The 16,173-nt window shown below is 31.5% G+C and overlaps 1 protein-coding gene across 5 annotated transcripts in view; it reads left to right on the top strand.

Annotated features, from left to right (window-relative positions):
* Positions 1 to 16,173, top strand: part of LOC114325453 (phospholipid phosphatase homolog 1.2 homolog) — a 151,266-nt gene that overhangs the window by 116,359 nt on the left and 18,734 nt on the right. For all 5 annotated transcript variants that reach the window (XM_028273532.2, XM_028273531.2, XM_028273533.2 and 2 more), the window contains exon 3: positions 14,753 to 15,231. In XM_028273532.2, coding sequence (XP_028129333.2) covers positions 14,753 to 15,231 — 479 coding nt within the window. The remainder of the gene's footprint in view (positions 1 to 14,752; positions 15,232 to 16,173) is intronic.

The following is a 16,173-nucleotide window of genomic DNA, read 5'->3' as shown; positions in this document are numbered from 1 at the left end:
CATAGTTGTAATAAATTTTGTGCAAGTATAGAAAACAAACGTTTTCAGGGTTTTATTGTTATATAAAATAAACTTCCATCAAGTAACGGTCGAATCCATCAATTATTTCTCTGTCTTTTGCTTCTCTAACTCTTCACAACATATTTACTTTTTCTGTTTTTTTTTTTACAAAAAAACGTTGTTGTAATATGTAATTGTCTTTTTTAGTAAGTATATCTTTCATATACCAGTTACGCCATTAGTCCAAAATAACATAGACACAACATTTTTTTATCCTTCGAAACGTTTTGGAAAAAGATTATTGCAAAAAAGTGTTTTCATCATACTTAACATGATCGGATTACCTAATATTTTTAATAACTTGATATTTAAAACACAATCTTTGTTCTCTCCTAGATAGTTCCCCAGTCTATTATAAATCGTTGATATGACATTAGGCCATAGCTTAATTCTTATTTGATGGAGTTTTTTTGTAGATTTCTTTGACAAAGGTTTTTTAAACACATACATCTTTACAAACTCAATCGTCTAGTTTTCGTCTATGTTTGTTACTTTGGTATCTACTTTAGCGCATTGTGTTGAGTTACCACCTCTTTTTCTTTTCGTAAATATCTTTGACAGAGGTTTTTTGACCTCATATCGTTCCAAACTCAATCGTGTACCCGTCATCTCGTTATTGGCACCTCTTTCTCGCTCTATTGCCAATATTCGCGTACTGAAACTTTCCCGAACCTTCTTGAAGTTGATCGCGTTATCTTTGCTTTTTCTTCTTCTACGGCACTACAGCTGCATTGGAGCCTTGTTCTCCTTTATTTTTTGCTTCCACCTGTGTTTGTCTGTAGGTGGATGCTCTTCTCCATAAACGGACTCCTCCGGAAATAAAAGTGCTTGTGCGTTGCTGTTTACGGTGTATTCCCAGCGCTTTCTTGGCTTTCCAACCGGTTTCTTTTCCTGCGTTCTAACGTTCAGTGCTCTTTTTGCTTGCCTATCCTCTCTCATTTTTATCATATATCTGGCCCATTGCAATCTTTGTATTCTAATTAAGTCTGACAAGCGTATTTCCTTATAAAGTTGACAAATCTCGTTGTTGTATCGAATTCTAAACATTCCGTTTTACCTTACAGGTCCTAGTATTCTCCTCAGTACATTCCTTTCAAATGTGTCGAGTTTGTTTTTGGATGTTTCTTTCAGGACCCATGCTTCACTGCCATAGCATACTATTGGTCGAATTAAGATTTTATAGATTCTCATCTTTGTTTTTTAATGTTGTTCTGAAGCTATTTCCTTGTGTATTTTGTATTATATTTCATCTTTGTATTTCGGTGGACACTTTTAGACCGAAATTATATAGGAGAGGGCAAAATAAGCTCTGTTTGCCTGCGTTATTCTCTTTCGTATTTCTCCATCTTCTGATCCGTCTGATCTAATGTATAGTATAGTATAGTATGTTCCTTTTGATTGAGTCGTGTGCCTGTTTGAAATCTACAAACACGTTGTGAACACCAATGTCGTGTTCCCATGATTTGCTCAAAACCTGTTTGAGTGTAAATATTTAATATATTGTCAATCTTTCCCATCTGAGGCCCATCTGATACTCTCCAATAATTATCCGGTCTACTGTGAGTAATTGGAGTAATTGCTCGGCGAATAAGACTACGTTTTCGTCTGATCTAAATTGCTGGCTTGAGCGGGAAGGAGCTCAACTGTTCCTATGATTTCTATCAATTTTTCCGGCTAATTAAAACAAGTCTCTCTAAACAACAAACTCGTTTTTCCACCTGAGTCTCTCACCAAACTACTGTAATGTCTCACCACACACAATCTTAAATGCGAAATTGCTGTTTGTGCAGCTATTTGACGAGTTTGTGATAACCTCGGATAGTAAATTCAGTCGGGGACAAAATTCGTTTTTGTTAAGACAATTATTTTGATCTAAGCATACAAAAGAATAGATAATTATCGTTAATTGCTTATTAACTTCGTTACTTAAATATAATTATGTTTTATATATAGAGCTTTCTCAAACCTCAGAAGGTTAGTGTGACAAAACTTCTCAACGCAAAATAAAAATGTATGAGGCAAGATGTACCTCACTCAGCGTGTCAGATGATGCGCAAAATAATGATGACTAAGTTCAACACACAAAGCCGTTAGGTAGGATAGGGATTTGTCGATTTCGCTCAACTTGCCAAATCGACGGGTTCCGGAAGGTTTCGGAATGCGTTCAACTCACCTATTCTCGTTCCTAGAAACGGTATAAGAACATTCGTCTAGTAAAATAAAATTACACTACATGTAAATCAAAATGTAAATTCGTACAGGTTGAAACAAATTTTATATCAAAGTTTAGGTGGGTACAAAAGATATTTTCAAGAAAGTATCCAAATTATACAAGGGGATCATTGTTTAAATAATTAAAAAGGGGTAATTTTTGCAAAAAAACTTACTTTTTTAACTGCTGAGGTCATTCAATAACTAATGAAGGTATATAGGATTATTTTATGCAAAGTTGAAGGGTAAGTTTTTCAAATAAGACTTACAAAATTAAATTTGACCCCCTATTTATTTAAATAATTATACATAAATCTTTAAAAACAAATTTGCAAAAAATTATTTTTAGCGTTTTAAATAAGCACTATAAAATACCTTATTTTACAGGAGAAGTTGCACTATGTTATCAGTATTAACAAAAAAAAATTGGTCGAAAAATATTTAATATTTTTTGAGATATTGAATTTGTATATTAAATGTTACTCTATTTTCAATTGCAAAAACGCGGTTGTTTCCAAAGAAGTATTCACCTGTATTAAATCTTATTATTTTTATTTTTTTGTATATTTTCGATAAATGTACCGATAAATTCAAATTTCAATTAAACTTCCCCTTAAAATGGAATTTGAAAATTATTAAAATTTGTTTATAATTTGTTTTTTTAATAACGTCGCGGGGATTAAGCATTTTGAAATACCGTTTCGATAATTGGATTCCTGGGAATTTTTCACTAATTAACAATTTTTTTTGTCTTTTTTTCTCTTCTTTTTTTTTCTTGGAGTTACATTACTACGGGCCCTTTTAGGGTTAAGTTTCATTAATAATGTTGAATCTCTAAGTTGTAGATTCTAGACCTAAAAATATTAAGATTGGTCTAAAATCACTTAAATAAAATGTGGCTACTTACTGAGTTACAGGGTGTTTTATTTAAAAATTTAAAAAATATTTTTACCAAGTACTTTCAAACTATTTGACGTATCCTTATCATACTTGGCAGAAAGTGTGGATACTATACAGTCTACTAAATTGTGATAAACAAAAGTTTCTAGCTACTACCAGAGGCGTACGACAGGGGATAGTTAATGGTTGACCCTTCCCAAATTCTACGCCACTGAGGGAATTACTATTTTAGTGAAATTTTTCGATTCTCTAATACTTTCTATGTAAATAATATACTCTTTACTGGTAACGATTAAGTCATTAGTTTTCGAGATATTGGCCGTTAAAAATGAAACGGCATAGTTATTTTGATTCATTCATTCATTAATTTTAAACTTAATAATATCTCTCAAACTGATGACTTTATCAATACCAATAAAGTTATTTACATACAAAGTATTGGAGAATCGAAAAATTCCGCTAAAATAGTAATTCACTCAGTGGCGTAGAATTTGGGAAGGGTCAATCATCCCTTATCCCCTGTCGTACGCCTCTGGCACTAGCTAGAAAGGTTTATTAACCACAATTCAGTAGGGTGTATAATAGCTACACTTTCTGCCAAGTATGAAAAGGATACGTCAAATAGTTTTAAAGTACTTGGTAAAAATAATTTTTAAATTTTTAAATAAAACACCCTGTAACTCAGTAAGCAGCCACATTTTATTTAAGAGATTTTAGTTAAATCTTAATATTTTTAGGTCTAGAATCTACAACTCAGAGATTCGACATTCTTAATAAAATTTAACCCTAAAAGGGCCCGAAATGATATAACTCCAAGAAAAAAAAGAAGAAGAAAAGACGACAAAAAAATTTTGTTAATTAGTAAAAAATTCCCAGGAACCCAATTATCGAAACGGCATTTCACAATACTTAATCCCCGCGACGTTATTAAAAAGACAAATTATAAACAAATTTGAATAATTTTCAAATGCCATTTTAGGGGGGAGTTTAATTGAAATTAGAATTTATCAATACATTTATCGAAAACATACATAAAAATAAAAATAATGAGATCTTAAGCAGGTGAATATTTCTTTGGCAACAACCGCGTTTTTGCATTTGAAAATATAGTAACATTTAATAAACAAATTGAATATCTCAAAAAATATTAAATATTTTTGGACCAATTTTTTTTTGCTTAATACTGGTAACATATCGCAACTTAGTCTATAAAAAAAGATATTTTATAGTGCTTATTTAAAACGGTAAAAATATTTTTTTGCAAATTTGTTTTTAAAGATTTATATACAATTATTTAAATAAATAGGGGGTCAAATGTAATTTAGTAAGTCTTTTGTGAAAGAGTTTCTCTTCAACTTTGCAGAAAAAAATCCGATAGACCATCATCGGTAAGTGAATTACCTCAGCAGTTAAAAAAGTATTTTTTTTGCAAAAATTACCCCTTTTTAATTATTTAAACAATGATCCCCTTGTATGATTTAGATACTTTCTTGAAAATATCTTTTGTACCCACCTAAACTTTGATATAAAATTTGTTTTAACCTGTACGAATTTACATTTTGACTTTTTTTTATTTTATTTGGCTACATGTTTTATTGAATACATAGGGGTAGTCTAGACGATATGAGTATATGATCGTCACAAGTTGTTGCTCTATCCTTTTTCGAGGGTGATATTTACATTTTACATCATTAGCAGAAGAGTTCGGACCAATTCCTATAATAACCAGCTATTAAACATTTGACTCCCTATATAAAATAATAAGACACATTCTTCATGTTCGTTGTTCTCCTTAGTAAATTTCAGGTATTAGATTGTTTCTATTACTTTTATTTGCATATGTTCGAAGACTTTATTTACTCCGTTTTCCCGAATCTTTCATTGCTATTGAAATTTTGATATATTGTGTGTTTTTATGAAACATTCAGCATTATATGATGAGACATCCGGTATAGTTCAGTTAGTTCATGCAGTATAATTATATTTACAAATTAATATAATTTAGCAAGAACCAAAATGACAAAAACATTGTTCATTAGTGTTGTGGTCGTGGTTTAGTTTAAAGTATAAAATGGTTCGATGCAAATTCAACTATCGTAAGTGGTACCTACTTAAAATTGCTAAATATCTGATAATGTGCCAACGACACCTTCAGCGAATATAATTTTTTTATATTTATATTTTTCGTATCTGTATATAACATTTTACTGGTTCATCATTTCCCGGAAAACTGTTTCCAAGCATCCTTTCATTTTGCTATTTTTAAAAGCTTTCAGGGTACATAGGTTCTGAAACTATGTTCATGTAGCATTCTTATTTAAGAGGATCGGTACGTATTTTCGGCTGCAATGCTATTCAAATGGGGATTCATTTTTTTTTAATCCTGAGAAAACTAATAAGTATTTTTCAAAAATTTAAACGCAGAATGAAAGACTACGTTATTAACGAGGGCCGAAAGTCCCTGAGAACTTCTATAATGTTTATTTTAATAAGTTACAGGGGTGAAAAACTAAGAGAAAATGTAGTGTGATTTTTAATTTCAAATATCTCATTCGAAAGAAACTTCTTATATATTCTAAGGGACTTTCTGCCCTCGATAATAATTTAGTCTTTCATTTTGTGTTTAAATTTTTTAAAAATATTTATTAGTTTTTTCAGGATTCGAAAAAAATGGACACCATGTCCGTGGAAATCGAACATTCGCTATCTTTGTCATACAACGCACTCATTCGAATATAATGTTATGACAAGACTCAAGGCAGTGACAAGTAGAGATGTGTCCGACCCGCTATTTTGATATAGCAGTTTATTCTGCTACTGCTTTTTAACGCTTTTACGATGATAATAAAATCAATCAAAGAGTTGTTTATTAAATAGTATTGATAGTGTATTTGAAAAATAATAATTGATTTAAGGCGTACAATTAATAAAAAGTTATTTATTGTTTATATATTATTTATGGAAAATCCAAGTATTTCAAGTCATTAAAGTTCAAATAAAAGAATTAATTTAATAAGAGTTTGTTTCGATAACCGTAAATAGGTACGAGTTTAGCTATAAAGTAAAGTGCCCATGGTGGCATAAAATGTAGTAAATGCTAATGCTTAAAGTACGTACTACATTTTTGAAGATTTCACTACACTTAAAAAGCATTTGCTTTTCTCCGTAGTATTTGCTACTATTTACCAGCCTACATAGAAAAATGTACTACGCTTTTGAAGTATGTGCTTGTTTAGTAGTATTTTGCTTCAGTTTAAGTGAAGTTGGTGTCACATTTATGAATGTGTGTCATAGAAAAATTTACAAACTAAGAAGAAGATTCTTAATTTTTGGGTCATTCTTTTATCAAATAAAATTTAATAATTGTGAAGAAGATTAACAAATAACAATTGTTCATTTTTATCCTCGCGTAACTCTTTTGTCGCTTCGGATCTGAGTCACTCATTTTTACTCATGTACCGGGTGTCCCAATAAGAATGGCTCTCGGCCATATCTCAGGAACCGTTTATAGTAGAGCTTTGAAATAAAAAATTTTATAACAAAAGTTGCCTCAGGAAAAGCCTGGAAATTATTTTCATAATTGTGGGTCCACCGCTAGAGGGCGTAATTGAATATCAAAAATAAAAAAATCTAAATTTTACAAAATTTTCCTAATGAAGGGGCACTGGAAATCCGATTATTGTATTCTTCATCAAATTCTGCGCATATTTGATTTAACAAGTTTAAGTCTACCTTTGCAAATAAGAGGTGGGGGTGAGTGGGAACCTTGTTATGAAAAATGGCTGTAAGTCCGGTTCTTTTAAATCAAATTTTGAAAACTGGGTCTTGTTAAAGATAGATCTTTTTCTTCAATGTAAGCGTGATAATTTTGAACCATCCTAATAAGTAATAAGCCAGCTGGGAGGCGTTATTTAATTTTTTTCAGAAATCTAGTATTCTTTGGAAAATATTAAATACAAGTATGCATCTTTAATCATACTTTATAAAATTAGATTAAATTAGCAATAGAATAGCGAAAACCGCATGTCGATACCTTTTTTCTATCTCAAGATATCTCGAGAAACGTGTAAATTTTATACGTAACTGTTACTATCACCGGTAAACTAATTTAATGAAAAGTAGTGTGCTGTGGAAAAAACAAAGTAATATTTTCCAGATGTCAACGTATAAAAATATAATTAATTAAAACAACAATATAAAGAGAAACAATACTATTAAAATTAGATATAACACAGAACAAGAAGAACTACTTAGTGACGACCTAAATATTCAAATTGTTGCCCATCATACACTACTCTAGAATAAATTATCCAGAGAATACTAAACGCCATTAAAAGCATATCGAGAGCAGAAATTGAGACTGCTGTTCAATCTACTCTTGAAAGAGTAAATGTTTGCAACGAAAATGATGGGCAAAAATTTGAACGTTTATATCATCACTAAATAGTTGTTTTTATTTCTTTGTAATAGGGCTTTTCAACGCTTCTCATTTGTTTCGAGCATCTGTCATATGCCGTATAATCCGTGTATAATATTAATATACGAGATATGAACGAGGCTCGAAACAAATGAGAAGCGTTGAAAAGACCTAATATACGTTGACAGCTGGAAAATGTTTCTTTGTTGTTTCCATGGCACACTAGTTTTAATGAATTATTTCGTTTACCGGTGACAGTAACAGTTATGTTTTCAAATTTACACGTTTTGTAAGATATCTCGAGATAGAAAAAAGGTATTAACATGCGGTTTTCGCTATTCTGTTGCTAATTTTGTCTAATTTTGTAATATGGTATTAAAAATGCATGTTTGTATTTAATATTTTCCAAGGAACACTAGATTTCTGAAAAAAATTAAATAACGCCTTCTAGCTGGCATATTACTCAGTAAGTTGGTTCGAAATCATAACTTTTACATTGATGAAAAAGATCTATCTTCAACAAGACCAAGTTTGCAAAATTTGATTAAGCAGAACCGGACTCACAGCCAGTTTTTCATAACAAGGTTCCCACTCACCCCCACCTCTTATTTCCAAAGGTAGACCTAAACTTGTCAAATCAAGTATGCGTAGAATTTTATGAAGAATACGACGATCGGATTTCCAGTGCCCCTTCATTAGGAAAATTTTGTAAAATTTAGATTTTTTAATTTTTGATATTCAATTACGCCCTCTAGCGGTGGTCCCACAATTATGAAAATAATTTCCAGGCTTTTCCTGAGGTAACTTTTGTTATAAAATTTTTTATTTCAAAGCTCTACTATAAACGGTTCCTGAGATATAGCCGAGAGCCATTCTTATTGGGACACCCGGTACAATTCTAATAATTTGGTACGTAAAAATGTGAATTCACAAATCACAAGCACATGGAATACTAATTCCATCGCGATTGGTGTAATGCAGACAATGCTGGCGCTACGCTTTTTAGTAGATACTTCTGGTCAGTAGTAGGTACTTCTGTTGTGTAGTAAGTTCTTCTCAACAAACGCACCTACTTTTACGTAAAAGAAAATGCTACAAAGTAGTGACTATTTGCTGAAGCAATAGCATCTACTACGTTTTATGCATTCCGCCCATTTTCTTTAGTGAATTATTAAATGTTGGCTTCATATTTTAATAAAGATGATTTTAAGATTTTATAATTAAAGGCTTCGCTTTTTACGGAGAGTTTTTCTCGAAGAAAAATAATAAAATTATATTTTTGGCTCCTTTTCCTAAGTGACTTCTCTATTGAGGTTGGCGGTCAATATTTCAAATTTCTCTCTATTCTGGGCTTGATGAATTAAGTCATTTTCTGTTGTGTGGGTCCAATCTCTGATGTTTCGGAGCCAAGATTTTTTCTTTTTTCTTTAACTCCTTTTACCTTCGATCTTGCCATTTACTATTACCTGGAGCTGCTCAAATTTCCTATGGCGGATTATGCGTCCTATATATGACGTCTATCTAATTTTGATAGTATTGAGCAGATGAGGACGTGTGTTTATTATTTTCAGTGATTTTTCATTCGTGGTGCTGCTGGCCCAGCTTATTCTTAACATTCGGCGGTTCATCCACATTTCGAATAAATTCAATTTGTTAACGTCATACTGTTTTAATGTTCAGGTCTCGCAACTATTTAGTAATAGAGACCACACATTCACACATAACACTTTAGTGTTCTCAATCTTATTGTGCCTGATAGCTTGGGGTTACAGAGCATTTTCATGTTCATGAAACATGAAATTTGATGACAATTTTAACTACGTAGGTATTTTGATATATCAACCAGTATTAATAAATTAAAGGTCAGTCGAGATTAATATATGTGTTTATTTTCGAAAAATTTTTGTTGCAATTATTTTTAGGCTTAAATAACTACGAATAACTTACAAACTAAAGCAGTTAGATATAGGGAATGCTTAAGAAATAAAAAGTACTATAAAATATCATTTCATTACAATACTAAAATACAGGGTGTTCCATTTAAGAAAACTCAGATAATACTCATTCCGAGTTTCGACCAACCTGTGTACTAAAATTAAACATTTCGCCATATTAATAATTTTTAATAATAATAGACTATATTAAAAATCACTTTAACGTAAATGGAGTTTTTGATATCAAATCAGTACAATTCTACAGGGTGTGAAGTTTGCTACAAAATTTATAAAAAAACCGTAATTATCTTTTAAATTATATACAGGGTAAAATATACAGGGTGTCCCATTTGAAAAAACGAAGTTACAATCAACTTCCGGTATAACCGGAAGTAACAAAGAGCCCAAAATATTTTCATTAAATAGTTCATACCTCAAAACCCCTGTATTCCAATTTTCATGATTCTCTTACTTTTAGTTCTCGAGATATTTCTAATAGGCCCTTTATCTGCCTCACCCTATATACCACTTACACCATTATATAGCATATTTATATTTTAAGTAATACATTAAATTTACATTTTATCACGACCATTTTCTGATTTTTACTGAAGCACAAACCTTTTATGGTTTATTTTTTAACCAAGAGGAGTAAACTAAAAAGACAGATTCACACCCAAGAAAGTCACTAGAAAAGTCACCAAAACACATCTTCTTTTTTGTTGATCATGTCGACCCTCAAAGGTAATCCATCAATATTATAATACGTCGCTAAAGAGTTCTAAAAACAATTGCTTTTTATATAAAAGCAGATCAAAAATCTAAAAATTAAAGGAATAATACAGAAAACACAAAAAATCGCCAATATAACTTAATTAACCTCTGAAATGCCAAAAGTGTCAAAATTTTATAACAGTGGAGTAAACTTGCCTGCGGTTGGACCAATTACAAAAAAGTATTACAGCGCGGTAAATTTTAATCACTCCTCTTGGTTTAAAAACAAACCAATATGAAATTTTTTTCATAGTCAATTTTAATGGCAATATGCACTAAACTCAAATCCAGCTTTTGGTTGACACAAGTAGGTACCTATCCTGATAGCTTTTAAAAACTTAAATATAATATTATAAAAACCTTTGTTACATGGATAAGATCAAAGCTTATTTTTCTTTGTAGAGGGCTAATTACAGAGTTAGAGGGCTATTAGTCATAAAGGCTAATGGTGCCCTAAGGGCGATAATAATTATTATAACCTAAACATGTGATGCTAATAGGTTTTAGTACTTATTCGTGAGTTTCTGTGTCATGTCACTTAAAACTTTTTTTTCATGATAAAAAACTTCTAAAAAAAGGCATAATGGAAGATCGTGAATTCGAAAAATTTTACTTATAATTCAATATAAACAACATTAGGAGGTCAAAGCGTCATAATTTTCAAATCGTCAATTTCTCAAAATCGTCATTCACCAATCCTTAAAAAAATAAATGTTAAAATGATATAAACTGTAAATATTATTATTTTTCTCTTAATTACGGAGGAAAATAGTTTGTTTATAGTTTGCGGCCTACTTTGCATCTATTTTGGTTTCCTCATCATACTCTACATCTAAAAAAACGTCCTTAAAAGATGTTAGATATTATTATAATTGATTTAAATGGGTCTACGGATCTTGTAATCCTGTTTCATATCCAATTAATATTAAAACATCTTGAAATAGTAATAATTTTTCCTTTTTTACGGTAAATCTTACCATACTTCTTTGCTGTTGACTTGAATACTATGGGTTTTAAATTTGGTAAATATTTTATTCACATTTTTTCATGAATATTCATTATTATTAAGATAAATAAAAGACCATTGCTCCACGAAAATGTTTAACTAAAAATAAAGATTTTCTATACATAATGTTAATAGGTTCATCCATATGTTCATATACTTATACAGCGCGTCCATAAAGTAACGCCTAAATTCATTATTTCGTAAACCGGCGATATGAAGGAAAAATCCCGAAACAGGTCGATTTTTATTTTTAAATTCCGATTTTTTGGCATAAATATCATACTAGTGACGTCATCCATCTGGGCATGATGACGTAATCGATGTTTTTTTAAAAGAGAATAGGGGTCATGTGATAGCTCATTTGAAAGGGTATTCTATTCTATATTCACTAATATAAACATTAACATAGGTATTTATTTATACAAGGTGTCCAAAAAAACATTTTTTTAATTAAAATAATTGAGACAAAAAGAAAAATGTATGTAATTTATTTAATTCAAAATACGTTTTACTGTTTTGCCAGAAAACACGAACAAAATGTTTATTTGACAAATAAATATTGTTTTTCGCTTAAATTCAATGTTAAAGCTGCCACCCACCTGTCTCTTGGCAGTTTGAACATTTCGTTTAAACGAAAATCAATGTTTATTTGTCAAATAATTTTTTTTTTCTCTTTACTGACAGTCGTAAAATGCATTTTGAATTAAAATAAATTACATATTCTTCTTTTTGTCTCACTTATTTTAATTATAAAAATGTTTTTTAAACACCCTGTATAAACAATTATGTTAATGTTTATATTATTGGATAGAGAATTTAATACCCTTTCAAATGAGCTGTCACATGAACCCTGTTCCCATTTAAAAAAGTCATCGATTACGTCATCACGCCCAGATGGATGACGTCACTGGTATGATAAAAAAGCGTAATTTAAAAATAAAAATCGACCTATTTCGGGATTTTTCCTTAAAGTCGCCGGTTTACGAAATAACGAATTTATGCGTTACTTTATGGACGCACTGTATTTCATAATATTCAGTTCTAGTTCATTCAAGTACAAGTATGTTAAATTTGAAGTTACTCGATCGTTATGTGACCTAGTGAGTTGTGAAGATTAGGTCCTAAGACAAAAAAGTTAAGTTTTCCATTTTAGTGGGGACTTTCCATTTTTAATTTAATTTTCAATTTCCAACAATCTTTTTTTTTTCGATTATCTCTATTTATTTTATTATCCCTACTTATTTTATGCCATCTATCCATAATTATTAGAAAAAATGTCTCGAAAAAAGTTACTTATTTTTACGTAATGCCGCGTGCTCACTGGTAAATTTTTCGTGCGTATTGAACAACTAATAGTTCGTCGCAAGAATTTGCGTCTCAAATTTTTACCAGTGAGAACGTGGTGCTCAAATCATTTGTTCTTCGCTCGAAAACCGACAACCGATGGAGCGTGTGCGTGGAAAATTCTTGCATCCGATTTATGCGACGAACACGTCCACATTAGCACAATTTACCTCGTGCACGAAAATACTTGCGACGAACAGCTAGTTCGACGCAAATTTTTACCAGTGAGGACGCGGCATAAAGAATCCAAATCTGCAATAAAAAGGGGGCTCCAATTTAAGATTTTAAAGTAACCCCCACCGCACCTCCCTGGATGGTCGTGCATGATGTCATTCGATAGATTTAAAAAAATGTATGTACATATAATATTATGTAAATAAATAAACATGTATTTTTCAGTTTTTCGATCTGATGTTCATTTCGCGAAATAGTCGCTTTTTTTGTGAAACTTGTTGCGTTTAGTAAATTTCAATTTCCGACTTATCATCGACTTATTTCGTATGATTTAAATGATGACGCACGGGTAAAGATTCAGGGACACAACTGTAACTTACTTACCTTATCTTAATCAGACGGTTTTGAGTTTTTCTAAGGATAGATTTTTTTCGGACTCCCCTAACGAGCTCCCCTGTATTAAGAGTCTATATATGGTAGGGGTACATTTACAGGGTACAACACTTCTTCCCATGTGATTTTCTGATGAGCTCGAATAACTGCAAAAATCCCCGCTAGGGCTCCCCTACCATAATGGTAGAGGAGCCCAAGCAGGGATTTTTGCAGTTACTCGAGTGCGTCAGATTATCATATGGGGAGAAACCTGGTACCCTGCAGATGTACCTCTACCATATATTGGATTCAACACAGGGCAGTTCGTTAAGGGGGGCTCGAAAAAAAAAATCTATCCTTAAAAGTACTCGAAATTGTCAGATTAAGATAAGGTAAGTTAAGTACATGCAATAGAGTGCATATTTCAAAAATCTGACGATTTGAGCGGGGCGTAAGGAAATGGGTGAGTCAAAAATTTCACAAAAAAAGCGAATATTTCGCGAAATGAACGTCAGGTCGAAAAACTAAAAAATACGTCTTCAATATTTTTAAAAAATATATCGAATGGTACTAAACATGACCCCCCACTGAAAGGGGCGGGGGGTAAATTTAAAATTTTAAATACAAACCCCGCGATATTTCGCAAAATGAACATCAGATCGAAAAACTGCAAAACACACTTTCAAAATATTTTTGAAAAATCTATCGAATGGTACCAAACACGACCTCCCACAGAAGTGGAGTGGAGGATTACTTTAAAATCTTAAATTGAACCCCCAAATTTTTATTACAGATTTGGATTCTTTACGTAAAAATGCAACTTTTATTCGATACATTTTTTCTAATTATGGATAGATAGCGCTATAATCGGAAAAAACGATTGTTGGAAATGGAAAATTAAATTAAAAAATGGAAAGTCCCTACTAAAATGGAAAATTTTACTTACCTTTTTTTAGTTTTAGGACCTAATAATCACAACCCAATAAGTCCCCATAACGCTCGAGTGACTGCAAATTTAGCATATTTTGCTCGCCTACCATAATGACATATTTGAAAATAAACGAGTTTTGTCAAATGTTATCAAAAATGTTAAGGTTAAAGTATATTTCCAACGATGTTTTTGACTTATACTTATAAAAAATGCAGTATTTATGAAATAATATACCCGTAACAAAAGTTCATAAGAAATGTTAGAGAAAAAATTATAGTTCAAAAGGTAATTTCGACATTTCGAGATAATCTAAGTATTCGTACAACATTACTAGACAATAATTAAGGAAATAGCTGAATTATTTTCCTAGTTTTTAAATAAAGCACACTGGCATCATTACATTCACACTTGTCATTGTCACATTAGTTTTAATAATAAAAAACAGCTTTGGGTAAAATATGCAATATATTAATTTTAACACCAAGTTTTTTCTTAACTTTAGCCTTCTAGAAAAGTGGCTTTCCATATGCGGATCCATCGGTTTTTCGTATGTAAGTTCATTTTTACAGTTAGGCTTTAAAAATACTATTTATAATTTCAAAAGATTACAGTTTAGTTTTCTTTTCCAGTTCTCGCCTTACTAGTCCTATTGGAATATGGATTCATTCCGGGCAACAAGCTGGGCTACTACTGCCAGGATCCTCAAATATCTCACAAATACACCGGTGAAGTGATTTCGCCGATGGTTCTGGGACTAGGATCTCTTCTAGTACCTCTAATAGCTTTGTTAGTGACTGAAGTATTATCGAAACAAAGTTTTAAGAAGATTAACGTAAGAGAAGTATGGTACTACTACAGAGAATGCGCCACTGGATGCATATTGGTACTTCTGTTGACAGAATTTGCTAAGATCTTGGTTGGTGAACATAGACCACACTTTTTAGATGTTTGCGCACCTGACACGGCGACTAGCTGTCGTGCGAACGAGTATGTAGATACGTATATTTGCACAAATCCCAAATATAGCAAATACTTCCTGATAGATAGTTCAAAATCTTTTCCATCCGGCCATTCTTCCGTCTCGTGGTTTATAGGAGCATTTTCTGCAGTAAGTATTTTATAAATATTCTTTATATACCCATATAATCATGGAGATATCATGGTTAATTAAAGAGTTCACCATGTTCACATATGAATAACAATAAAAACTCATAGTCCAGGCTGTATGCTCGCCCCCTTGGGTAAATTATTCTGAACCGTTTTTTTTGCACAAACTTGTTCAAAAAGAGGTCCTTATTAGCCCGATCAAGGAATACAAAACTTAACGAAAACCTCCAAAAAATAAAGGAAGGATGAAAATTTGGGAATAGGTAGTTGAAATTGTTTATTATTATATAAGAAAAATGTTACAATTCTACATCCCCTCCACTTCACAAAAATGGAAGGGAATACCCTCTTCTCGAGGGTGAAAATATACATTCAAAATAAGACCGGAATTGGATAAAATAAATAATTCTAAGCAACTTTTGTTCTACAGAGTTTTTTCACTAAGTCAATACTTTTCGAGTTATTTGCAAGTGAATATGTTCATTTTTAACATAAAAAAACATGCTTTTGGACGGTTTTTCGCAAATAACTCAAAAAGTAAGTATTTTATCGAAAAAAGTATTCTTAGCAAAAATATAGCTCATAAAAAAGTGAAACAAATGGTATACGTATGAAGTCTGTTGACCCAGTAGAAGCAGAGTTGTAGCTAATGAGGGGTAGGTCCTTCGTCAAATTTCAAGTCGAATATTTCGACAAAAAATATCCAAATAACGGAGCACTTTTCAGAGGAAAGATTAATTTTTTTTGGGATGCTAATTAGGGGGTGATTTTCGCGATTGTTTTTACCAAAATATAAAAGGGAGCAACAATATTTTGAGCATAACTCACTTACTTTTAATGTTAGAAGTTTAAAAATAAACAAAAATAAACCTTTTTTAAACACTTTAAAAAAGTTTTAATGAGTTTTTCCCGGAAAATGCTTCGTTTTTTGGTTATTTCACTT

Source organism: Diabrotica virgifera, chromosome 1, assembly GCF_917563875.1.
Source record: "Diabrotica virgifera virgifera chromosome 1, PGI_DIABVI_V3a".
Classification (NCBI taxonomy): domain Eukaryota; kingdom Metazoa; phylum Arthropoda; class Insecta; order Coleoptera; family Chrysomelidae; genus Diabrotica; species Diabrotica virgifera.
This window is presented reverse-complemented; position numbering and strand designations above follow the sequence as displayed.